The sequence below is a fragment of the Solanum lycopersicum genome, chromosome 8 (assembly GCF_036512215.1).
Source record: "Solanum lycopersicum chromosome 8, SLM_r2.1".
NCBI classification, from domain to species: domain Eukaryota; kingdom Viridiplantae; phylum Streptophyta; class Magnoliopsida; order Solanales; family Solanaceae; genus Solanum; species Solanum lycopersicum.
The window spans coordinates 9,736,050-9,763,202 of record NC_090807.1 but is presented as its reverse complement, the minus strand read 5'-3'; the positions used below and the strand labels follow the sequence as shown (position 1 = coordinate 9,763,202).

The 27,153-nt window shown below is 35.6% G+C and overlaps 1 protein-coding gene across 1 annotated transcript; it reads left to right on the top strand.

Moving 5' to 3' along the window:
• Positions 1-16,729: 16,729 nt before the first annotated feature.
• Positions 16,730-20,638, top strand: LOC138337810 (uncharacterized). The gene is made up of 10 exons (XM_069288239.1): positions 16,730-17,071; positions 17,265-17,404; positions 17,500-17,735; positions 18,179-18,255; positions 18,372-18,376; positions 18,752-18,858; positions 18,974-19,093; positions 19,700-19,933; positions 20,171-20,331; positions 20,597-20,638. The coding sequence occupies exons 1-10, from the start codon at positions 16,730-16,732 to the stop codon at positions 20,636-20,638; spliced, it is 1,464 nt and encodes a 487-aa protein (XP_069144340.1).
• Positions 20,639-27,153: the final 6,515 nt, after the last annotated feature.

Below are 27,153 nucleotides of genomic sequence, written 5' to 3'. Positions count from 1 at the left end.
ATGTTTTATCCTTTGCAATCATTTGGCTATCAATCTCGATTAATCTCATTATATCTATGCATTCTATAACTATTAGGCTTGAATTATATGGGATCAGAACATGACACAGACTCACCATGCACTAACACCTATCCTCTTCAATTTCTCACCGAGGTTCTAACAATTCTGGTATTGCAACTAGTGGCCTCACTTTAAAACAAAATCCTTATTTTTCACAAAATGAATTAGGTTTGAGTATAAGGATTACTTTTCAACACTCGCTCTCAGAACAAATTCACACTCATTCATACCTATTGTCATAAGCTTGTCCTTATTTTCACTGCCATAATTTCACTATACAACTGTTACGAACACGATAGGACTTTCTTAGCTTGTAACATAGGCTCAGGGTCAGGTAGGTTATATTTAGGTATACTTTAGTGACTTTTTGCCCTCCTTGACATATCGACTAAAACTACCACTTTCTATCATTTTATCTCGCCTAGTTTCTCATATTCTTTCACCTTGCTATTTTCTCTTCTTTCTTCATTTGTGTAAGTGACTCTCTTCTTTTCTTGCTTATATTTCTTGTATTTTTTTCTTTTTCTTTACTTTTCTTTCAACTAATTCTTGAGTCACTTTACTTTTGTTCTTTCTTTCTCTTTGTTCTTTCAGCCCCACTTTCCAGAGCACTCCTCATAATAGCCACCCTCATCTCATGGCTTTGCCATGAGTCAAAGTACACAATACCCAAAGTTGGGTCAGGGCCATAACGAAGGTTGTTTACTGCATTAGACACCCTCAAGTTATGCTTTTGGCATAAGCTAAGGTGCACGTGCACATGTCCAAGGAGGGACCAGGGCCAACACATTGTTCCCAGAAAAGATTAGTTGGGGTGAAAAAGAAAGGTCTAATTTAAGCTCAGATCATTTCGATCAAAGAAGGATAAATTTAATTTGGTTTTCTTTTATTTAGGCTAAAAATGGACTATAATGAATAATGGCCTATGATCCTTTCCTAATTGTCTATTACAACTTACTTTTAACAGGACTAACCAGGCAAGTTCTAGCTCAGTACAAATAGTGGACTATTCAAATATTCCTCACACTCACTTCACAACTCATCACTCTACCAGATTATCAGACACCTAGTTCGAATTTTAGACTTAGGGTAATGTAATTCTGTACCTCTATGCATGATTAGAGCCACACATTTATCATTTACTATGCCTAGTCGTGCATCATTTTCCAGTTTATCAGGATATCATTTTAGCCATCATGCTCTAGAATTAAACTATGTACAAAAGATATAGACATGTCGGTTAAACAGAAAAAGTAATCAGTCTTTTGGGGAAAAAGAACACAGACAAGAAAACCCCAAAAGAGGATAGTGAATTGGGCTACTCAGACTTGACCCTAGCACCCACTTTCCATTTACCCCACCCCCAACAAAAAAAAAACATGCAATTGTCCCCAATACATAAAAAGTTTAAATACTAGAGTAATAGGTGAAGCAAACCTGTGGCACAAAGCGCCGTCGATCAGCAAGCTGGTGGGTCCGGTTTCGGACAGGGCCCTCTGCGTGGTGCCAACTCATTGGCCTTATCTCCGATAAGGCCGACGTCAACAGTGCCTATAGGGGTCTTGAGCTAATCAACATGCCATATAGGCACACCTGCGGACCTGCAGAGAGAATAAATCATGCACGGGAAAGGGTAAGTAGTGGTGACCTTGAAAGCCCTCTCGTGCATGATTTCATGTATAAGCCACGCGAAATCCACCTCGAACGCGGCTATCATCGCCGCCATCAATACTGCTCGATCCCATGTAACGACTATATCAGCGGCTGTGGGGGAAAGGCAGTGGCAGACGATTAACCACAAGAACTTCGTCGTGAAAGTTAGGTTGGCCTTCGTGATGGCCCCCTTTGGCTCGGTCACCCAGTCGGCACCCTCTCCATCAAATCACAGGTGCAGGGACATCCACCTCTTGGTGGTCTCGCTCAGAGATGGCTCGCACAGGAACTGGCCATCTTTAACAAGCTGCCATCGATAGTCAAACTCGGCAGTGAGAGGGGTCCGAGTAGCATCAACACCCTCGCCGTATAGAAACCGATGGATGGCAGGCAGGGAAATGTCGACCTGAATGCCCCGTACTTGGACCTGTTCCAGTGAGGCCTGTTTGGCGGGGGCAGCCCACCTATCAATCTATGATCGGAGAGTCGCTACGTAGGATGCGTAGAACTCTCGGACCATTTCTTCACTATAACGTCCCAACGGACATGCTGTCCACTCCAGGCGATGCCTGGTGAAGAGATTGTGGATCTCAAGCATCATCGAGAGACTCCCTGTAAGGACCCACCGCTGTATCCGTCAGTGACTGCTGCAGAGTAATTTTCAACAGAATTTCCTGGTGATGTGCCTGCAAATTTCAAAAACCCATTAGTAGAAAAATGCTATCATTACTAAAAAGACTTTAAGTATTGGGTTGCCTCCCTACAAGCTCCTGATTTAATGTCGCGGCACGATTGGGGACACTTGATTACTCAAACTTCATCAAAATGGTATGCCTCTATCACTTCATTTCCTGATGCTTTATGCCCAAAATAGAGTTTTATTCGTTCTCTATTCATCTTAAACCGCATTCCCTCCTTGGCTTTTAACTCAACTGCTCCATGAGGGAATACTTGGGTAATCAAGTAAGGGCCAGTTCATTTGGACTTGAGCTTTCCCGGAACATAAGGCGACCCAGAACTGTCTAAAAGCACTAAATCCCCAACCAAAAACTCTTGTGTTGCAATTTTTGGTTCATTTTCCTTCTCTATCTTTTCTTTGTGGGATATGGCAGATACAGATTGGAGCTCGCTACTCTGCCTCATGGTCCTACAAATGTTGAAGGTTGCTTCTAAATTGTTAAACCAAAATTTCATCTGTCCCTTTTAAATATCAACTAAGGTTCTACCTGTAGCAAGGAATGGCCTCCCAAGAATAATACGCACTTCAAAATCAACTTCACAATCAATAATAACAAAATCAGATGGAAAGATGAATGACTCCACTTTTACTAGAACATCATGGAGTATCCCTATAGGCCTTTTCACTGTTCGATCAGCCATCAGTAGCCGCATCGCAGTGGGTTTTGGATCCCCCAAACCCAACTTCTTGTAGATCGACAGGGGCATGAGATTTATGCTTGCCCCCAGATCACATAATGCTTTTGCAAAATTTAATCACCCAACTGTACAAGGAATAGTGAACACACCCGGATCTTCTTTTCTTTTGTACGAGGTATCTTGTAGCAATAGCACTACAATGCTGCAATCTATCATCATCCTCAAAAGTGACCTATCTTTTCTTTGTGACTAGATCTTTCATAAACTTGGCATAACCGGACATTTGTTATAGAGCTTCTACCAAAGGGACATTGATAGAGAGCTGCTTCAATATTGTTATAAAATGCCGATATTTACCATCCTCAGTCTTTTTCAGTAATCTCTGAGGGAAGGGTGGTGGTGATCTAGGCATGGGAATTACCTTCATAGGGACTTCTGCATCTTTTCCATTGCTCTCTTCTACCTCAACACTACCCTTTACAACCTTATCATCATCCTTTCTAACATTTTCCTCATTAGACGGTATAGGTGGGTCAATGGTTTGCTTCCCACCCTGAGTAGTGATTGCCATACAGTGCACATCATTTTTTTGATTTTGGACAGTGTTGCTAGGAAGAGTGCCCGGTTGCTGTGTGTTCACTGTCGCAGATAATTGGGCCATTTGCAATTCGATCTTTTTAATCAATATTGCATGTGTATCAACTTCTTGCCCAATACTATCTAAATCACCCCTTAACTCTTTAATGTGCTCATCACTAGCATTGTACCTCCTCATCATTTTGTGCAACATATCCTCAACTCGCGCCATACTATCTCCACCATCCCTAGGAGTAACTTCACAATTTTGAGGAGGGACATAGGGCCCATTCCTATCATTTCTGTTACCGTAGTTACCCCTGTTGAAGTTGTTGTCGCGGTTATAGTTTCCATCTCGGACATAATGACCCTCACGGTTATAGTTACCATAGTTCCGACCTTGGTTACCTTGACCTTGGCGCCAATTCTCCTGATTTGAGCCTTGGGTGCTCGGTCGGAAACACCCCATCTGCTCATTTACCGGATAGGAGTCCTCCGCATAATAGAATTCATCATTAGGTGGTGGTTTTGACAAGTAGTTGACTGCATTTATCTTTTCTGCACCCCCAATGACATGTTTTAGTACCAACCCAAGCTCTGTTCTCATCTGAGCCATTTCTTCGCAAATCTCATCTGTGGCTGGGTTGTAAGTGGACTGTACTGCGAAGGTGTTTCTCCTTTTACCAGACTTCCTAGTACTCCAAGCTTTATTATTCTGGGAGATTTTCTCTAATTTTTTGTGAATCTCAGCATAAGAACATTCCCCATAAGATTCATCTTCTATAGTGTCCAACACCACTTTATTATTATCATCCTGTCCCCGACAGAAGTATTTCTTTAGTGACTCATCATCTATACGGTGATTTGGTACACTTCTGAAGAACGAGGTGAATCTATCCCAAGAACTACTAACTGACTCTCCTGGTAGTGCCACAAAGTTATTCACTCTGTCTTTGTGGTTTAGTTTCTTAGAGACCTGATAGTAGCGTTCTAAGAAAACATCCCTTAGTTGGTTCCAAGTGAAGATTGAGGTGTATGGGAGCTCAGTGAACCATATAGCAGCCTCTCCCGTCAGTAAGAGAGGAAACACTCTGAGCCCTATTAAATCTAAATCCAAATCAGGCCTCCCTACACAGCTTTTACACACTACACTTACCTTAGCTATATGGGCATGTGGATCCTCATAAAGAAGCCCTGAAAACAAACCTATGGCAGTGAGCATTTGCATCAGGCTACTAGTTACCATAAAGGTGTGGCTTGTGGGTAGAGAAGGTAAGACAAGTGGCCCATCCGAGTCTCCTATGTTATCATAGCCTCTGTAGTATGCTTGGGGCCGTGGAACGGGATTTTGCCCCTGCTGTTGGTGTTCACCTGGAGCATCGGGTAAAAACTGACCATGAACATCAACCGGAGCTGGGATGTTTTGGTTTGGGTCATCATCATTTATTTCCAAGTTTCGATTCATATTGCGTAGTGTATGCTCTAACTCGTGATCTTATGGAAACAAGGGTTCTCTTCCTCTCCGTGTATTTGGCATACAAGAAGGTTGGTTCTGCACAAATCAAAAACAATAAAACAAAGTAAAATCAAGAAAATATCAACTAAACTATAGTAAAAAGTTTAAGTTACTCTAAAAGCTATAATCCCCGGCAGCGGCGCCAAAATTTGATACTCTCAAACTTACTTCTCAAATAAGAAGTAAAGCGGTCGTGTCAAGTAAATAACCAAACTAGTGAGGTTGGGATCGTTCCCATGAGGAAAATAGTTTAGACGTAACTTTAACATATTATTACTATTGTTCGGTCAATTACTTCCTTAGAAAGCAAAAATAATAAAAGGGGGGTTTCTATTTCTAAATGAATGAAAATAACTAACGAAATTGAAAGAGACACTTAAAAACTTTGAATGTTGGAGTTTAATCAATTAATCAAAGTAACTAGGGTTTACGTGTTCCCCATAGGTTCATAACTTGATAATTCTAACTATAACAATTCTTTCCTAGTATCATGCATGCAAAGTGATAAGTTATGTATTTCTAAATTCTTGGTCCGGTATCTAGAAAATCTCACTCCGCAACTTGGTCCGGCTACGTGTGTTGCTATCCTAACCCTTATCTTTACCTCATATTAAGCATCGTATTTGATATTTGACTAAGTTATTACCTCGTACCAATCAATACTAGCCTATTAGATAGTATACACTAAATCTATGTTGATAATTCTTTTCCTATTATCTACCTCCTTGGTTTGGCAAGTAGCATTACAGTGAGTTCTAACGTTGGCCATCCGTTAAAAAGACTTCTAAGAGAAAGAATTATTAATACATGCAAGACACTATTCTAAAATTGTTATTTTAGTTAGGTTTTACCTCATTATTTGTCTATGGTTCCCACATTCCTAGTTATGAAGTTTAGTTACCTAAATTCATAATCACAATATTCAAATATATTATACAATAATTCATGTACTTACTTCATTGAGAAAGAATAAAATCCAAAAGTTTTCTTGATTAATCAACAAAAATAACCAACAATCACTTGCAAGAATCTCAACGTAATCAAGAATCTCACAAAAAAGTCTAATGATAATCAAAAATCTAACACTAATACACAGAGTCTAATAATGATCCAGAGTTTAACCTAAAAAAATGAGGTTTTTCGAACTGTTTATAGAAAATAAAAACCTAATTAAACAAGGACTCTATTTGCTGGAAATCTGTCAAAACGCGGCTGGGTGGACGGACCTCGCGACGGATCGTCGTGGTCACGATGGACTGTCATGGACTCTGTCGTCCCATACTTGTGCAATTTCTTCTACTGATCTCTTCATTACACTCGATGGCAAGTATGACGGACCGTCATAGGCACAACGGTCCGTCGAGGGTCTTTGTTCCAATACACTTAAACTCTTGGAATATGGGTACTGGGATTACTTCTCTGAACTTCATGACAAACCGGTAGGACGGACCATCATAGACACGATGGACCGTCATGGACTCCGTATTCCCACACTTGGTAAGACTTCCCCATCTTCCTCCAGCAGCTGCACTATGCTGCCACCTATGGACGATCACAAGCACGACGGACCGTCACAAGCTCCGTAGGTGGTCTCTTCTGCATTTCGTCGCTCAAAATCTCCGCAATCATCTTTGAAAAAATTTCCTGCAAATAAAGAGAAACTTATATAAAAATTATCACAAAAAGGCTTTTGGACACACTAAACTTTAAGGAAAAAGTATTAATAATACTGTGAAAACACGATATATTAGCTCTAGCTTAACCTAAGTCATTTTTGGGGTCTTACATTCTTTCCCACTTAGACAACATTCATCCTCAAATGACATTGGCTACTCTCTGAATACTTCCAAGAATATAGAGTCAACTTAAAAGATCATGAACATACCATATGACACATAATCAAGAAGAAAACATCAATTTCACATAGTCAGGAAGTTCATAACACAACAAGAAACTAGAAGGCATTCTATAAGTAATTATGCTATTAAACCCACATGCGTCATTCCAAATAACCAAAAATCATTTTACATTCAATATCATGCTCATATACATCATTTCTAACCACATTACAACAATTTTCAACTAAAGAATGAAATAGTCAATTTTTGCAAAATGTTACAGTGAGTAGGCAGTCTTTATAGTTAATATGGTTCACAATCTAACAATGCAATACTTATTAAATTCCTTACAAATGCTCTACAAATCAATCTCATTAAATCATTTAGACATGCACATGAATCATTAGGAAGATACCATACATGAAAACTCATTTTCTTATTCAACAAAACTTCAATCAAAACATGCATATAATAAGGAGAATATTTGGAACTCCCCTTCCAAAAAAAACTCCTACAAAATCAAGTTACTAAGTACTCGTTGTTTTAGCCTTTAATAAACATATAAATAAAAGTTAAGTGTACTTCTCTACTAGAAAACCATACTCTTCACTATACTCCCCCACTTAGGAGAAACCCATTCCAAGGTCAACATAACATCTATTACAAGGAACTACCTTAAAGAACCTTGAACCTTACTAATACTTTCTTATTAAGGTTTACCTCATAAGAATTAAAGACTCTCGAAAGTGTCATAATCTGACCACTACATACCCCTTACTATTTAAACTCATCTTTACTCTTTCAAATCCCATCGCCTCACTTCCTATTATTCAGGTCTTAAGAAACTTCAACCATCTCAACAACCACTCATTCACAATTCTAACAATATAAATTACCATTCTTTTTAACTTAACTACCATTCAAAAGTTAACCAAACCAATCAAAGGCTAAAACCACCTTCTATCATACCTCATCTAACAAGTCACATCTCATCTTTTCTCTCCCTCAAACAAACCTTCATAATGTAACCCTTAGGGGACAAACACATAAGGAAAAGAAGGGAAATACACCATACACAAAGCTCTTAGGCACAATTAGATGAATGAAGAAGTGAAACTTTTCCTAGAACCCATTAGCCTCCTATTTATAATGTGGGACACTTCACATTATAAACAAGACTATACTAGATGTGGTTCATAAGACAACTAAGATACTCCCTAAACCTTATGCTCTGATACCACCTTTGCCAAGACTTGCAAGTACACCCTAGAAGTTAGAGCATCCTTGTGTCGTCACACGGAAAATGAGACTTCAAGAAGTCTTAGCTAAGCCTCTCGTATCATTCATTAGGTAAGAATTTAATACTTTCTTCACACACAAAGAACTTATTCATAAACATTATACTAGCGGAAGACTTTCATTTAGAACATTAAATCTTTACAACATCTACTTGAACCATCTAACTTAAGAGTATACAACACTTGGGACTAATCACATACAAGAAAAAAATAAAGACTAACATAAGGGACATGTGGATATTGTCCTCGAATCGATGAGGACTCACAAATAATTCATCTTCAAGTCTTATAAACCTATATATCCTCCATGGAACATCAAGACTTCTAATTTTGTAAACTTTAGTCAAAAAGGGAAAAGAACGGGTTAGCACATTAGATGTTCTAAGTATGGAATCCATGCAAAAACCAAGAAAAGGGGCATTTAGTAAATAACATGATTTTCATGAATTTCAATGAAAAAATCATAAGATAAGCATGTGAACAACATTTAACAACTTAGAAACACATGAGATAACAATAAACAAAATATCATAATTTTAAGGTCACGTTATAGTGACCCATTTTACTTTTACAGTGAAGTCACTCTACTATATAATGAACTTACTTATCTTCAACTTAGACATCTTCTAGTATGTAATAATCCTACTTAAATCTATCCTAAGACTCACTTAATCAACACAAAGAGAGACCACCCATATAACCTCCCTAAGAATGCCTAAATGATACTCAAGACTACTAATAATGAGTCGCATACACACTTCAAGACATCAAACATATCAACTTATAGATAATATGACATTTCCTCATCAAAGGATATAAAAAGACTTATTTAAGTAGATCAAGAAGATAATGTCCATGATTGACCTCTTTAAGACTAACTAAATAATCCTAACCATTCCTATGCCCCCTTCACGCCTTAACTAGAAAACCCTTAACTGCTTTAGATAAGTACTTATTCATTTTAACACACTTTCTTAACTGAAGTCATTACATTCATTGTTCATTTAAGACTCATTCATCCTATAAAGGATATTCAAGTTTTGGGCTTGGACAATACATAGGGACTCTAACTAGCACCTTCAAAGCCTATTGTGTGATTTCTAGATAGCGTCCCACACCACCATCTAAACTTCATAGAACTTCTCTAATGCTATTAGGTATCCATATGATGAAAATCGGCAATAACTGACATAGACCATGATAGCTAGACATGGAATCCAGAGATCCAACCTACCCTGATGAAGGTATTCTACTTGCCAAGGGTAGAACTAGGACACATCCCATGTAGGAACATTGTTAAGGAATATCAAGGACATTTATGCACTCTAGTCTCATTCTCAAGTAGAGGTACATTGTAATATAGTCTCATTCTCAAGTAGAGACATTTGCCATAACATAATCACTTGGTGTTAGCCTTGGTTCTCATAGAGTAATTGACAATAAATGATCACATGAAAAGGTTCCTTATTTAGTTCATAACCCAATCACATTCACCTTACCAAAATGGTACACTAGGTCTACCTTTGAATGACGATTAAGATAGACCATTATTACTTTTATAAGGATGAAATGATCTTTTTCCAGCCAATAAAACCTAAGTCCACCATTACTTTTCATGAAGGATACCATTACAACTCTAGGCTTCAACATTCATAACATAATCTTTTCCACGTACATGACCTTTTTAACATCATCTAAGGTGTCACATATCGTTTATTCATACATGACAAGGGTAAAATAATCCTACCTAGTCAATAAATACCATAATCTCATAACATTCATGCATATATCAAGTAAGGGACACAAGTCTACCAAACAACACACAACATTCTTTTCCCTTATCACATATAGCGTATCATTATATTAAGCACTTAGGAATGACCCTTATCATCTTTATGTTATCCTATACATTACAATATCATCATCAAAATAACCATCACAACACATATAAATAAGTAGGAACAATCATGTATAAATATCTAAGACTACACATATAAGAATATAATCATAGTCTACATGATCTCCTAACATACATAGAAGGACACATAATTTCACATTACTTCACATGTTATAGATATGCTCATAGTTCACATAAATAAACTACACATATCATCATAATAATTCAAGTATTGCCAACAAGGCCATGATCATCATATTGCATAAAGTAACGCCGACAAGGCCATATCAATTCAGATAGCACCGCCACCATAAGTGGACCATATCAATCACAACAAAATTAAAATATCATTAACATAAAATAAAATGAATTAATTCAGCATGCCCCCACTCCATCTTACCACTTCATATCCAAAGCTAGTTAATCCAATTTCATACCATAAGGCCCTTTCCCATAGCCATCAACATCAATTTAATATATAAACCATAATTCTCAATGAATCTAATTCAACTAAATATTGATTTATCAATATAAGACCAATTAGACATCAATTGAATACAATCCTTACTTTATTCAATAGCCCATAGAAAACTACCTTAGAATTAATAAGCATTAAGTCAATATCAATTCAATAGGCTTAATAGTCAAAAGATCTAAAAATATTCAATACTCAATTGATCAAATTGAAATATCCTATAAATCAATTAAACACAATCTATACATGAATTAAAAGCCCATAACAATCTGTACATGAATTCATCAATATCAAAGCATGATCACATAAACCCTACTTTAGTAAAATTTAAAGATTTGTGAAGGTCAAGGGTTCATGGAGAATTTCATTGGAAAAAATCAATTAAAAATCAATAACGTCATATCTTGACATTTGAAAACCGTTTACGCAGAACCCAAGTCTTAGATTAGAAATTTGCCTTTACATCTTTTAGAAATTTTTGAAAATCATCTTTTAAATTGTCTCTAAGATGATTGAGATCCTTAGATGAAGAAATATGATACCTTATTTGAATAACCCAATGAAAATTGAAGAAAAAACTCCATTGAAGAACCATCTTCAAGATCCATGTTCACTTTGAACTCTCATGGAGGCTTTTGAAGAAACTTTGGGAGGGAATGTGTTTAGATTTAGATGTTAGGGTTATAATGAGATTTTAGTGACTTATATAATCTTAAAACTCCCATAAACACTTAAAACAACCTTCCTCACACTTGATAGGACTTGGGGTGAATGTACAATTTCACCCCGCAACTTAACAGAAATCTGGCAGGAAACAAACACCAGCATCGACACCAGTATCCACGGTCCGTGGTCTCACCCATGCCCCGTCGATGGGGTCTCATGAGTTGCACCTGCAACTCTTCAACCTGCAGGCCAAGTGTATCAATCGACGAGTGGGCCGTCGCCTCTAGGCCGTCATTTGGGTCAGCTGATTGCCACTACCTGGTAGTGTTGAGCTCCAAGTTGGGGTCCTCCTTTAAGGCCCCTTGAGGGTCCTACTTGGAGTAGTAGCCGGACATTTCTAACCCAAATATGTTCGTATACGAGTTTAGGACCTTAACACATGATTTTTATCCAAAACGAACACGCAAAACTCGACAAAACAAACATAGACACAGAAAGTCGTTCATAGGAAATCCTTTTGAGCGTCATGGATGTTTGACCTCCAAACTTCACAAAAATTTGCACACTGCCTATATATACTATGATAACTCGATTAAGGATATTTTGACCTCATGAATCACACGTAAATGCATAAAACCATATATAAGGCACATAGGTTACTTAGTCATCGAGCATCTTGGTCATCTCTTGACGTTTGACTTCTAATGCATCTAAACACTTAGACACTACCCCAAACTCACATTATAAATTATTTTAGGACTTTAGACATCATGAGAACCATGTTAGGCCATTTATTCACCTATGTCATTTTGGGGTCTTACATTATGTGATGAACATGTCCTTGTCGGCGTTATTTATGTAAATTGTAGCTATATCATGTTCATGTATTCTATGAAGTTATAGTGTGAAGATGTTTATGTGAAGTGATGTTATCATGAATAAGGTGTTATGGTTGTATGAACATGTGAATAGAAGTATGATGTGATGTAGGTGTGAATCTTGTATAATATGAAGATATGTAGTATAGTACTCTTATCATGCTTATGTGATCTTGTATGAATTATAAGGTTATGATTCTTCTTAACTGATGATATATGATGATGTTATGTATGTATGTGTGAGGTTTAAGCATCTTGTCCTCTAAATGACTATATGTGGATATGGTAGTCTATGATGATTGTTGTGTCTTTATTTGGTAGACCTAAGTACCTTTTCTTGATGCATGAAAGTATGTGAATATGTGATTCTTTGAGTTAGTAGGCTAAATCTCTCTTGTCTATATGTATGCCCTTGAAATAAGTAAAGAAGGTTATGATATCTTTGAAGTTAAAAGTCGTAATGGTATCCTTCTCGTTGGATACATTCTAGTGTTGGAGAATTTATTAAACGTTTAGGTAGCAGAATATGACTCTACATAGACATGAAAGAAGTAGGCTTTGAACATGATAGAATATAGGTTCCCTATGTCTTTTCCAAGATCATTATATGAAGTCCTCTAAATGTATGGTTTTCTCTCAAAATGGTTTTAATGAAAACATGGTTTCTTAATGAAGTATGTTTAATATAAAGGGTAATTATCTAGGGTAGCTTCGAGGATTGCTTAGGTAGGTTTGAAGAGGGTGTATGAGCGGTCTCTTCATGTTTTACTTAGGCGAGTCATAGAGTATCCTTAGGTAGGACGAGGGCAGCACCTGAAACATGCCCTTCTGACATTAGTCATGATATCTGTCTCAGCCACCTCAAGCATCTTGAGCACCTGAGAGAAAATTGGCTTCTTATTGGGGTTAGAATCCAAGCAACAGGTCATGATATCAGATAATACAAGCAAGCAATCATTGGGGATTGTTGGGCGGGCACCCTTGTTGACAACAACAGAAGCGGCATGCATAGAAGTCATGCTCGAGTAAGGAAGCAACCGTGTTAGAGCTCCAATATAACAATGCCAAAACTATAAACATCAATTTTCTGGGTGCATCAATTTTCTGGGTGTATGATCGGTGCTGGAGCATATCCCTAAAAAACAAAGTCAAATACTTAGACAACCACAACAAAAAACAAATGCTATTGCTAACAACTTTGAACATCATTTTTCTTTTTTTGAAAAGAGAAGAAACCAGACACACTTGCAAAAAATTCACAATGTTGGATAGTATAGGATCTGCAAAATGACAATAACTAATTTCTAAAGAGTAAACTTGAAAAGTAATTTCATTTCTCAGTTAATTAAAATCAAATTTTAATTATACATATATAAGTTTACCAGACATTGAGATTCGATCCCCACCAGTTTTGGCATGATCATTCATTATCACATGACATTGACAAAAGAAAGAAAATTCTTTTGTCTATATCCCCAAGGAAATTCATCCAAGTATGAAAGAAATGTCCTATTACAAATGAAAACCTTTACATTTATCAAATTATCTCAAGAAAACAAAAGTATAATCTCCGACTCACTTAACTTATAAGGTACCAAACCAAAAGGAAACTGATGTTGATACTTCCATCTAGACAAAATAAAATAAAGAAATGTCAGTTCTATAAACAGTAATCTACATTCAACTAGATATAGAAATCATTCGCCACTAGATTGAAGGGAATTATTTAACTGTATACCATATTCTCAAAATCATCCTGAATTGACAATCTAATTCAAGGTTTAAATTCTAACTGCCATATATGCCAGAGAAACAAATAGAGGAACTTCTAATAGCAGAATTCTAAACACTATAGGAAAACTGTATTTGAAAAAAAATCTGAAAACAATCCTAAATATACCAATAATTAATAAGACTCTAAATACAAGAAAACACCATGCATCAGTGGAACAATCAAATACAAAAAATTGAGTAATTTTCTTAATTTTCATTAATGTGCACCTTCTACATCAAATTGTGCCAACCAAGGATATCTTCAAATAGATATCAATATATTTTCAATAGTATAACAATTAGATACTAATGCATTAATTAATAAAATAGTCATCCTATACAAGCACCGTAACACATAATTTTTTTTGAAATATATTCTCATATACCATGTACGTACTTCTAAAACTAGTTTAAGTTTCGTAATGAATATTAACAGATGGCATTTCATCATACATGTCAACAAACTTGGCAAGTGAAGTCCATGTGGACAACCCCTGCCCCCAAAATAGATTTGATGCTTTTGTTTTTCCTATCATTCTTGGAGGTGATGAGTTCTAGTGGAGAAATCCGAAAGGTTACAAATATACTTATTCTTCAGCAACTAAAGGTAACGTTTGATCCATGTTATATGGAGTATTGACAGGTAGGTTCTAACAGAGTAGATGCATAGGTAGATTCTACAGTGTGGATGGACAGGTAGGTTCTACAGAGTGGTGATTATACCGACCATGTAGTATGGGTGGGGGAAAATTTAATATTAGTCATGAGGTGTCACGTGACACTGCTTACTCAAAAAAATATACGAAGTATGTATATATGATATAAAGGGAAAACAGATAAAAGATATATATATATATATATATATATATATATATATATATATATATATATATATATATATATATATATATATATATATATATATATATATGTATATATAGTACAAAGGGACATTCCATAACTACATATTCCTGTAGGTTAGTTTGTAAGTCTAAGTTTTTCCTAAGCTGAGGTAGCGGGTAATTGAGAATTCTCATGCTTCCTTGAGAGATTGTCTTTCAAAATACTCTTAGCACTACACTTGAAGTTTTTATTTGTCGATTCTTGCGTTTTTTAACTTTTGTTACTGTTCTTTCACTTATTTGTTGTGTAACACTTGGTATTCTACATAAATGTGTCATTGAGATTAGTCCGAGTATTTGTATTCCCTTTTGCGAATTGATTGGCAAGTTTATTTAAAGTTGAGGGGATTTCAGAAGAAACCTCTATATCAACAAGGTAAGGGAAACATTTGCATACACTCTACTCTCCCGAAATCCCACATGTGGGATTGAACTAAGTAGGTTTGTATTGTTGTTGAACAGGGAGGACCTGGAGTATCAGGTGTAAGTTCTATGAAATCAAGTCAACTAAATATATAAAAACATTTGGTGGGATCTTCCAACAAAGTAAGGTCTTGGTCCAACGAGATAAATTGGAACTTGTTTAAGCTTCATTTCCCTCCTCATTTAAGGCACGATTCCCTTGTGGCACATAGAAAAACAACTTTTTCTTAACTTGATATCATTGAGACCGATAAACTTTAAACCCTAAATCTGCTTCTTGTATACCCTTGTTTGTGACTATGAATCTAATTATATCTAAGTATCATTATAGGTACATACTTTTTCTTGTACAGTAGTTGTGTATTTTGAAAAGTACTCGCAAACATGACATACCCATTTCAACAAGTATGTTATGCAAAGGATTGTTATAACATATCATTTGAGGCACTAAAAGTTAGATGTCATAATACTGAGTCATCATCTGCCTCATTTAGGATCTCAGTAACTCAAGAACTTATACTAATTGATTGATCATGATGGGGTTTTAATTCTCCTTTGGTTTCTAAAGATCTAGTTCAACTTATATAAGGCATTCTACTTCACTTTTCGCTTCACACTCCATGGACTTTGTTGGTTTTTGTGTTTCTTGCTTCTAATAACACTAATCTCAATAATTGGAGGTTTCAACAAATGGTTCGACTTCATGAAAAGACTATTAAATTTGTTAATGGTTGGTAATTTATTATATTTACCCATAACTTGTATGCTTTACTCCTAACTTTTCATTTAAACACCATGGACCGCTTTTCACTTTTAATATGAGGAGATTAAGCCAAGTATTCCACTTCTACATTTCCATAGAGATTGAAATAGTCTTACCGATGGAACAAGTCAAGGTAGCAACTTAATGCATAATATGTTGAGAATTGATTTAAAAAAGAGTCTAAATTACTAAGTTACAGATTGATTATCTACTGCAACTTTGAATAAGTTTTTTACAAGAGTTAAAAGATTTTTTGTTAGGTTGTTATTTTGTTGCTATTTTTATGGCACTTTCCTAGTTTCTAGCCAAGTGGAAGACATGGATAGATTATCTTCCTAAGTATGTCAGCCTATAAAGGCAGATATTCCAGTTGATATAGAATGCACATCTCAAAGTATTTCCTTCATCTCCTTTGTGCAACTATAAGTTTTTCAGCTAAAGAACCTCTATTTTTCCTATATTGTGGTATCAGAAAAAGTGTTCGGTCTTTGACTTGCCAATAAAGAGATAAGAAACATTCAGGAAGTGAAATATAAGAAGGAAAAGAAAAATATGGCAGGAAATAGTATATCTTGTTGTTCACAACCCCTCATGCTCGTCTTCAATGATGAGAAATATGTTTTGGAACATCAAAATGAAGACCTTGTTTATGTCTCAAGATTTTTGGGACTTGATAGAAGATGGGTTCACTGATGTAGCAGAGTTGAATGCAGGGGAAAAGAGGAGATTAAAAGAAATCATAAAGAAGGATTCAAAATCTATGTTCTTTATTCAGCAAGTCATTCATAAGACAATCTTCTCAAGAATTTTAGCTGCTACTACCTCAAGATATGCTTGGCTGATTTTGAAAACTGAGTTACAAGGTTCCTCAAAGGTAATTACTGTGAAACGACAATCTCTTCGTCGTGATTTTGAAACATTGTTCATGAATAACAATGAATCTGTGCAAGGCTTTTTATCAAGAGTTAGTGGAATTGTAAGTCAATTGAAATCATACGGTCAAGATATAGGTGATAAAATTTTAGTTCCAAAAGTTTTAAGAAGTTTACCTATAAAGTTTGATCATGTGGTTGCAGCGATAGAGGAATTAAGAGATTTATCTATGTTTTCATTTAATGAACTAATGGGATCTTTGCAATCTCATGAGTCACGGATCAATAAGTCAATAGCGACAACTCAAGAACAAGCATTTTCAAGTGAAAGAAGAGAATCCAATTAAAAATCAGAAGTCGTTAGAACAAGGAACTCGAGGACGTGGCAGAGGCTCTTTTAGAGGTAGAGGACGTGGTAGAGGCACAAGCCAATCTGGGTGGACAAATAGGCGCTGAAGTTGAGTGCAGTGTTAGAAGTGTAATAGGTTTGGCCATATAGAAGCTAACTTTTGGTATAAAATGATCAATCTAGTTATGCTGAGGAAGAGGAGGAAGAAGAAGAAAACGTGCTTTTCATGGCTCACTCTACCACAATAGATTACAAAACTGATGTTTGGTTTGTGGATAGTGGATGCTCCCATCACATGGTTGGTGAAATAAAAGGATCTAAGGAGTTTGATGAGACAAAAAAAAGGCGAATTTGGCTTGGTGATAACAAGGAGATTCAAGTCAAAGGTGAAGGTACTATTGCTGTCCAGACTAGACAAGGTAAAGTGAAGCTTATTTTAAAAAAAATTTTACTCCTAGTTTGTCACATAACTTACTAAGTGGTGGGCCATTTTTGAGTTGTGGATTCTCTATGTTGTTTGATGATGACTCATGTATTATTAAGAATAATAAATCTGGTCAAATCATAACAAATATTCACATGACAAATAATAAAATGTTTTTATTTGAAGTTTCAAATGTTGAACAAGCCTTGATTGTTAGTGAGAAAAATCTTGAGGAATCACAGTTGTGGCATTTACATTATGGACACTTGAATATGAATGGATTGATATTGCTAAGTCTAAATAAGATAGTTCATGGTTTGCCAAATGTAGGATCTGTTGAAAATACATGTGAAGGTTGTATATATGGAAAACATAGAAATTCTCTTCTTGTTGGAAGATCCTAAAGATTTACTAGCTATCTTGATATTGTTCATGCAGATTCGTGTGGTCCTATGAACACAAAATCTCTTGCCAGTTCTGGATTTTTTCTATTACTAACTGATGATTACAGTTGGGTGAGTTCGGTATATTTTTTTAAGCTCAAATCAGAAACTTTTGCAAGCTTAAAAAAATTCAAGGCGTTGGTTGAAAACCAAGTTGGTAACAAAATTAAGATTCTACATACTGACAGAGGAGGTGAGTTCGTATCACAAGAATTTAATTTTTTTGTGAATAAAATGGAATTCACATGGAATTGACTACACCTTACACTCCGGATCAAAATGGGATTGTTGAGTAGAAGAACCGAATTGTAATGGACATGGCCAGGAGCATGTTAAAGAGTAAAGATCTTCCAAATCAGTTTTGGGCTGAGGCTGTTCATACCGTTGTTTAAACGCTTAATATGTCTCCGACCAAAGCAGTGATGGGTCAGACACCTTTTGAAATCTGGAAAGGTAGAAAGTCATGGATAAGTCATTTGAGAATTTTTGGTTGTATTGCATATGCTCTAATAAATTCTTAACAATGTAAAAGCTTGATGAGAAGTCTGAAAAATGCATTTTTTTACAGATATTATACTGAATCTAAGGATTTTCGATTGTATAATCCCACAAATTGTATAGTGATTATCAGGAGAGACGTTGTATTTGATGAAAACATTGGCTGGAAATGGGACAGTAACAATAAAATTTCACAAGTTATAGTGGAAAATGAAGCCTTTCCTAGTGATGAAGTAAGTCAATCTCTTGCTAATAGTTAATCTTTTACTAAATACACCAATCCACTCTTCAGGAAACCTCAGCAACACAACTCCAAGTTGTAGCATCCCAACATTGATGGTGCTCGACTTAGAAGGTTCCAGTGAAATTCCTCCACAGAAGTTTAGATCACTTTCAGATATTTATGAAACATGTACCTTTGCTCTATTTTGTGCACACCAAGCTAGCTTTCAACAAGCTTCAACAAAAATGTAATGGAGGTGAATAGAAGAAGATCTTATGGCAATAAGGAAAAATGGGACATGGGATTCGGTAGAACTTTCACATGGAAAAAATGTTATCAGAGTAAACTGGGTGTTCAAGACAAAGTACCATGATGACGGAAGTGTGCAGAAACACAAATCTAGATTGGTCGCAAAATGATATTCATAGCAACAAGGCATTGACTTTGATGAAACTTTGTATCATGTTGATTACTTTAAAATAGTAAGAATTCTTTTAGCTTTGGTTGTACAATTAAAGTTGAAGGTTTATCAATTTGATGTTAAGTCTACGTTCCTTAATGGTGATTTGGAAGAAGAAGTGTATGTAACAGAACCAGATGGTTATGTGAAGAAAGGAAAGAAGAATAAAGTATACAGGTTAAGGAAAGCACTCTATAGGCTAAAAAAATCTCCTCACGCATGGTACGAAAAAATCGATTCACATTTCAGAGAAAATGGTTTTAATAGAAGTAAGAATGAGACAAAAAATGATTTATTGTTAGTGTGTTTGTATGTTACTGATATGATCTATATAGGTTCATCGTACTCTCTTGTATGTGATTTCAAATCTTCTATGATGAGAACAATTGAAATGACATATTTGGAAGTGTTGAATTATTTTCTTGGACTTGAGGTGAAGAAGGAAGAAGATGGAATTTTCATATCTCAGAGGAAGTATGCCACTGATCTTTTGAAAAGATTTAACATGCTTAACTGCAAAATAGTGTCTACTCCTACAAATGTAAATGAGAAGCTGCAACTAGATAATGGTATTGAAAAATCTGAAGGAAGTTATTTTAGAAGTTTAGTTGGAGGCTTTATTTATTTGGCGCACACTCATCCCGATATATCTACTATTTTCTGTTAGAATGATTTCAAGATTTATGCATAGACCGAAAAGTATTATCTTGTAGCAAGTAAAAGAGACTTGCTCTAGGTTACTGGAACTAGAAGATTTGCATTTTTGTACTTCCAAAGTACTAATTTTAATCACTATGGTTTTTCAGATAGTGATTGGACAGGGAATGTGAACGATAGAAAGAGTATTTCGGGCAACCTTTTCACTCTTGGTTCAGCAACTATTACTTGGAACTCAAAGAAACAATCAACAACAACGTTATCTTCTTCTAAAGCTAAATATGTTGTAGCAACATCTTCAACATATCAAGTATTATCGCTGAGGAAATTACTTGATGATCTTCACCAAGAACAAAAGGGATCAACAAAGATTTTCTACACAATTACTTTATGTTATGCCTTGACATATGTGATTACGAATCAAGGGGGGTGTTGAGAATTAATTAAAAAAAGTCAAAATTACGAAGTTACTGATTGATTATTTACTGTAAGTTTGAATAAGTCTTTTTTTAGAGTTGAAAGTGTCTTTGTTAGGTTGTTATTTGCTATTTTTCTGGCACTTTCCTTATTTCTAGTCAAGTGGTAGTGATGGAGAGATTATCTTCGTAAGTTTGTAAGCCAGTAAACGCAGATATTTCAAGTTAATAAAGAATTCACTTCTCCAAAGTATTTCCTACATATTCTTTGTGCAGCTCTATGTTTTGTAGCTAAAGAATTTATTTTTCCTACATAATCCACATAAATGTGGAAGATTTTATAAAACATTACCTTGTCTCTTTTTATGATTTTAAAGAGGTGTCTCCATAAAAATGTTGAACGTTCCAATAAATGATTTAGATTCATAGAAGATTGAGCAAAATATTCCGCTTCTACCTTTCGATAGAGATTGTCTAATGATGAAAAAGTCTATGTAGTAACTCAACGGAAAACCATATCATTGTTGTAGAGTCTCTCTAAGGACCTTTATAATTCCATCTAGAAACATACGGAGAAGAACAAACTTCTTTTGCGACAGATTTTGATTAAAGTCTACAAGTCCAACAAATTTTGGAGTCTCGGTATTTTTCTTATAAAGAAGGTACAACAGAAGATCTTCAATCCGACATATTTATTTTGCATGAATATTTCTAAAATCAAGCCGCACCTCCACAGCCCTGCAAAACACTAAATTGGAAAGAGTTAGATTCATCAAAATCAATTCTTCTATGTAGACTGACAAGGTCAAACACTTGTGAAACTGAGTAACCCTGTTTCCTCTTTGATGAATAACCCACACAGATTTTTCTTTGTGTAGTCTTAGAGTTGATGGATGATTATTCGTACTTGACTATATGAGTCTATGATGGTTATGTTGATGATGTTATAGTAGTGTATAAGATGACTTATAGATGACAATGTTTATTCCTATGTGCTTCTAGAATGATATGCAATATGTGCTAATGTGAAGTATTTTGTGTCTTTTTTTGGTTGACTTATTTCCCTTTCTTTATACGTGTATGAATGTTAATATGAGATGTCTTAACCTAGGAAGCTAAAATCTCTTACTCTTGAATGTATGAATGATATGAGACATTGAATTATTCTAAGAAGGTCCTTTATATGAAACCGTCAACCTAGTTGTAAGGTTAGGAACATAGAAGTTGAAAATCGTAATGGTATCCTTCTTGTAATGAATGATAGAATTAAGGTTGATTGGTTTGAACGACATCATATCATCCTTAGAAAAGTTACAGTGATATATCTTTGTTGCCATTATAAGGTAGCACTAGGGGACCTCTTTGGTAGGGTGAATGTGACTGGGTTATGAATAAGAGATGTAACCCTCTGTATGAACCATTAATGTAAATTACTCTATGAGAACAAAGTCAAGCACCGAGTGAGTATGTATTGGGAAGTAGCTCTAGTGAAGAACGATACTAGAGTACAAAGTAATCCCTTCATATTTCTTAACATGTTCTTACATGGGATGTGTTTAAGTTCTACCAATCGCAAGTAGAACACCCTCCATCGGAGTAGGTTACAATGGTGGATTCCATGTTTATCTACTATGGTCTATTTCAGTTATTGTCTATTCTCATCGTGTGGGATACCTACTAGTATTGGACAGTTTCTATGATTTTTAGGTTGTGGTATGGGACGCTATCTAAATATTGCACAATTGGATTTGAAGATGATAGTGAGAGTCCCTAGGTCTTCTCCAAGACCATTACTCGAATGTCCTTATGTGATTAATGAGTCTTAAATTAACTAATGAATGTAATGACTCAAGGTAAGAAAGTATGTTAAAATGAATAAGTACTTATCTAGAGTAGTTACGGGTTTTCTAGTTAGGGTGTGACGGGGGCATAGGAATGGTCACTTCGTATCTACCTAGATATGTTTTAAGAATGACACTAATAAGGAATGTTGGTTGATTATGTACACATTATCAAAACTTATGTAGTCTTCCGGATTATTTAGGTAATGTTGAAGAGGTCAATCATGGACATTCTCTTCTTGATTTACTTCTGTAGGTCTTTCGATAACCTTTGTGAGGATAAGGTCATATTCTATGAGTAATATTATGTTAAGTGAGAATGATTTTAACATAGAAAGTCTAAAGGATCTCTAAGTGAGGGTGAAAGGAATTGTATGGGCGGTCGCTTCACATCTCTGTCAATTGAAACTGAGAATCACCTTTGTTAGGAGAGTGTTATGTTCATATGTTTGGTGTATCGTAAGAGTGTACATCTCATTATAGGTGGTCTTAAGGATCATTTAGGTGTGCCTAGAGAGTGTGTATGGACGGTCTCTCTTTCTATAACTTAAAGTGAGACTTAGTATAGATTTTAGTGAGGGAAATACATGCAATAAAATGTCTAAGGTTGAATTAAGAAACTTCACTATAGCAATGAAGGAGTTCACTATAAGTTTGTTCCTAAAAAGGTTATAAATCGATTAAGTGACTTCATATGTGTTTCTAAGTTGTTTAATGTTGTTCTTATGCATATATTATGATATTTAAATAAAAAATGCATGTTTCAATAAATGTTTGTTTTCATGATTTTATGCATTATGTCATACTTAGTAAATGTGTTTGTATTAATTCCATGCTTTTATCTATCTCTAAAGTTATTCATAGGTGAAGGTATTTTTGGAGAGCTATGCTTGGATTATAAGATTGTTCAAGCAAGTTGAAGTATGTCCTCATTTACTCGAGGGTAGATATGTCTTTTATTTCTCTTTTGAATTATTGCAATAAACTAAGTAACACTATATTTCTATTGTGTATGGGTCGTGTCCCAAAGTAGTCTTGTTTCTTATATTTGTGGAAATGCGACTTAGTATTTCTTGTGAGTTTTATATGAAAGAGTTTTGAAAGACAATGCAAATGTTTATGAAAAGTTTTAATTCTGCACTACTTTTAATATATTTATATGCAATGAATGGTAAGAAATGGTTTGTACAAGACCTCTAAGAGGTCAAGTATGCCGGTTACAATCAGAGAACAACCCTAACTTCTAGGATGTGGTTTCGGGTCGTGACAAGCATTGTATCACAGAATAGATTATGAATGTTGTCTTAGGAATCAAAAAGTGTCATCCAGTCACGTCTAGTGGAGTCTTCACCATCGGTGTGAGTCGCGATACATCTATAGGCGAAAGGCTATAGGATGATAGAGTTTCCTTTCTTTTCTACTCCTATGTCGTGCAATAGAGTAAAAGTTTTGAATAGTATTTTCTTATAGTTTTTCTTGTGTTTCTAGGAAAATAAATACGAGGAGGTCACCGACTAGGAGAGTTGAGGAGAATAATGTAAATAAGGAGATTCCTCTTCAAGTTGATCAAGTTGAGCAAGTTCCTCAAGGTGATCAAGTCCTTATTGTAGGTGGAGGTGATGATATTTTGGTGGTTCCCCCGAGAATGACTAATAGGGAGATAAGAGAGGATTTACTTAAATTAGCCCGAGCTTTGACTACCCATATGAATATGGGTATTATGTCTAGAGTGAATGTTGTGGAGAGCACTATGACATCTAGATTGAGAGATTTTATGAGGATAAATCCTTCTATTTTTCTTGGCTCTAAGGTGTTAGAGGATCCCCAAGAGTTCCTAGATGGAGTATACAAGGTGTGTAGTGCCATGGCAGTGACTTCTAGGGTTAAGGTGGAGTTAGCTTCATATCAATTGAGAGAGGTTTATCAAGTGTTGTGCACACAATAAAAACACAATATGTCGGTTGAGTTGGGTCCTATTGAGTGGGAAGAGTTCAAGGAAGCTTTTTAAAGAATGTACTTTCCCTGTGAGAGGAGGGAGGTAAAGGTTGAGAAGTTTATCAATCTCAAGAAAGGAAATATGAGTGTACAGATGTAATCTTTCAAGTTCTCTAGGTTGTATAAATTTTCTCCATTCCTTCTTTGTAACCCTATGGATGAGATGAGTAGGTTTGTGATGGGTGTTGCCGATCTAACGAAGGAAGAATGTCATACGACCAAGTTACATGATGATATGACCCTATCTAGACTCATGGCGTATCTCAATCAATTGAGGAGTCTAACCTTGGAAGGATTTCTAGAAACTTGAAAAGGAGTGGTTCAAGTGATCAAAGCCAACCTAGGTTCAAAACGAGGGCTCAAACTCAAGACTGACATATTACAAAAAGAAGTGGTTCTTAAAATGGGAAGCCTACATGGGATACTTGTGGAAATACGCAGAATGGGGGATGTACACAAAGTGAGGGAATTCCCTTTTAGAGATGGCAAACAAGTTGCTTCTAATGTTCCAAAAGATGATCCTCCAAATAAGAGGCATTTCTATGCACTCCGAACTAAGTAGCAAAGGCGGATGAGGGTGATGATGATGATTAAAAGTTCTTGTATTTCTCCCTTTAGTGATATCACTTCCTTTCAAGTGGGGGAGTATGTTAGTAGATGGGCTAAAAAGTTATAAAAGCTTGTTGATTTGCATGGTGTTTTGAAGTCTTGTTGAAATTAAATTTCATCAATTTCTTTCATTTGTATTTTATGAAGTTATGATTATGTTGCAAAATGTGTTTATATGATTTTATCTTTCTTATTAGAATGTTTATATCTTTAATTTACTATACATTACATTTTTGAGATTCGGAAGCATGTTTACTGCAAAGTTGTTTGGGATTTCTGCTCACTGTAAAACTTTTGAGAAATTGACTGATTCATTCTTTGGTTGAAAATTATTGTATTGTGGTTATAATTTAAGTATATGATCACGATAATGAATATAAAATGACTTTTTGCTATTTAGAATGAAGGATGTGAGTTTCATCACATGAGAAGTTATAGGATTTCTTCTAGCTTATGTTGTGTAGTGAGTCTCTTGATTATGTGAAAATTGATGTTTTATATATGTTTGTTTTGTATAAGTTTGTATGTGTCATTTTTATGAGATATTAACTGAATCTCTATTCTTGGAAGTGTTCGGAGTGTGGAATGTGTCATTCGAGGATGAATGTTGTCCAAGTGAGAGAGATGTGATACCTCCAAAATGACATAGGTGAATCTAGAGCCTTACATGTTTTTAATAATGGTATAAGTCCTAAAATGGTTTGAAATGTGGTGTTTAGGTAGTTTCTAAAGATTTAGGTGCATTTGAAGTTAAACACCAAGGGACGACAAAGACGTTCAACGACTAAGTCACCTATGGATCTCATGTGTGGTTATGTGCCTATATGTGTGTTTCATGAGTTAATGAGGTCCTTATATGAGTTATTATAGTGTTTATAGGAATTTCATCATGTTTCATGAAGTTTGGAGGTCAAACGTCCAAGAACGTCCATGACGTTCGAAAGGTTTGCCTTGAAATGACCTTGTGTGTCTAGGCATATCTCATCGAGTTTTGTGTGTTCATTTTGGGTGAAGCTAATGCACGAGGTCCTAAACTTGTATGAAAAGCATATTTTGGTTAGCAACCTCTAGGAAAAGTTCCCAAGGACCATCAAAGGGTCCTTGAGGAAGAACCCTCTACTCGAGACAAGGCTGCCTAGACCAGGCCCCAATAGACTGAGGAAGGACGGCTCATGGTCCAGTCGACACCCCTTCGATGGGTTTCATTTGTAAATACTTAGCCTAGGTAGATCAAGCTCCCAAATGCAAGTCTCTGAAGCAAACGATGAGATGCAAGGATGATCCGTTTGTTGACAAATGGTACGTCGATTGGCAAATTGTTGGTGGACTGTCTTCTGCGTAGCTTTACTATAAACTCCAGGGGTGAATTGGTAAATTTCCCTACGTCAAAATAAGACTTTGGGAGGTTACTTAGGTGTAATTTGGGTATTTTAAACATGTTTATAATCCTAAAACATTTAGGAGAATTCATTCTTCAAAAATCAAAAGTCCAAAATCTCTAAAGAGCTCTCTACAACTACATTGAACCGGTCAATCATTGAAATTCTCCTCTTGATTTACTTGAGTAGGTCTTTTGATAAAATTTGTGAGGAGAAGGTTATATTCTATGAATTCTATTGTGTTAAGTCATAATGATTTTATCCTAGGTAGTCTAAATGATCTCTTAAGTGTGTGTAAAGTGGATCGTATGGGTGGTCTCTTCACAACACACTCAAGTGAAAATTAGAATCACCTTTGGTAGGAGAGTCTCATGTTCTTATGTTTGGTGTATTGTAAGTGTATTTATCTCATTATAGGTTGTCTTAAAGATCATTTAGGTTTGCCTAGAGAGGGTGTATGAACGTTCTATCTTTTTCTTACTTAAGAAAGTCTTAGGAAAGCCTTTAGTGAGGAAACTACATGCTATAAAATTTCTAAGGTAAAATTTAGAAACCTCACTGTAACAGTAAAGTAGTTCACGTTACAGTTAATTCGTTCACTATTAGGTTGTTCCTAAAAATTTGTTTAATTAATTACATGACTTCTTATGTGTTTCGAAGTTATTAAATGTTGTTCTTATGATTATATTATGATATTTATTTCAAAATATTAATATTTCCAATAAATGCCCATTTTCATGATGTTTATACATTGTGCCATATTCAGTGCATATGCTTTTACTAATTCCCTGTTTTTATCTATCTCTAAAGGGATTCATAAGTGAAGGTCATTAAAGCAAGTTGAAGTATGTACTCATTTGACTCGAGGGAATAGATGTCTTTTATTTATCTT

Bases quoted from the DNA above. Each gene is read 5' to 3' on its own strand.
- LOC138337810 (XM_069288239.1), top strand. From the start codon at position 16,730: ATGAAGACCTTGTTTATGTCTCAAGATTTTTGGGACTTGATAGAAGAT. The intron at 17,736-18,178 runs GTAAAGTGAAGC...TTGTTCATGCAG, and splicing joins TGCTGTCCAGACTAGACAAG to ATTCGTGTGGTCCTATGAAC. The intron at 19,094-19,699 runs GTACCTTTGCTC...TGATCTATATAG, and splicing joins TTCAGATATTTATGAAACAT to GTTCATCGTACTCTCTTGTA.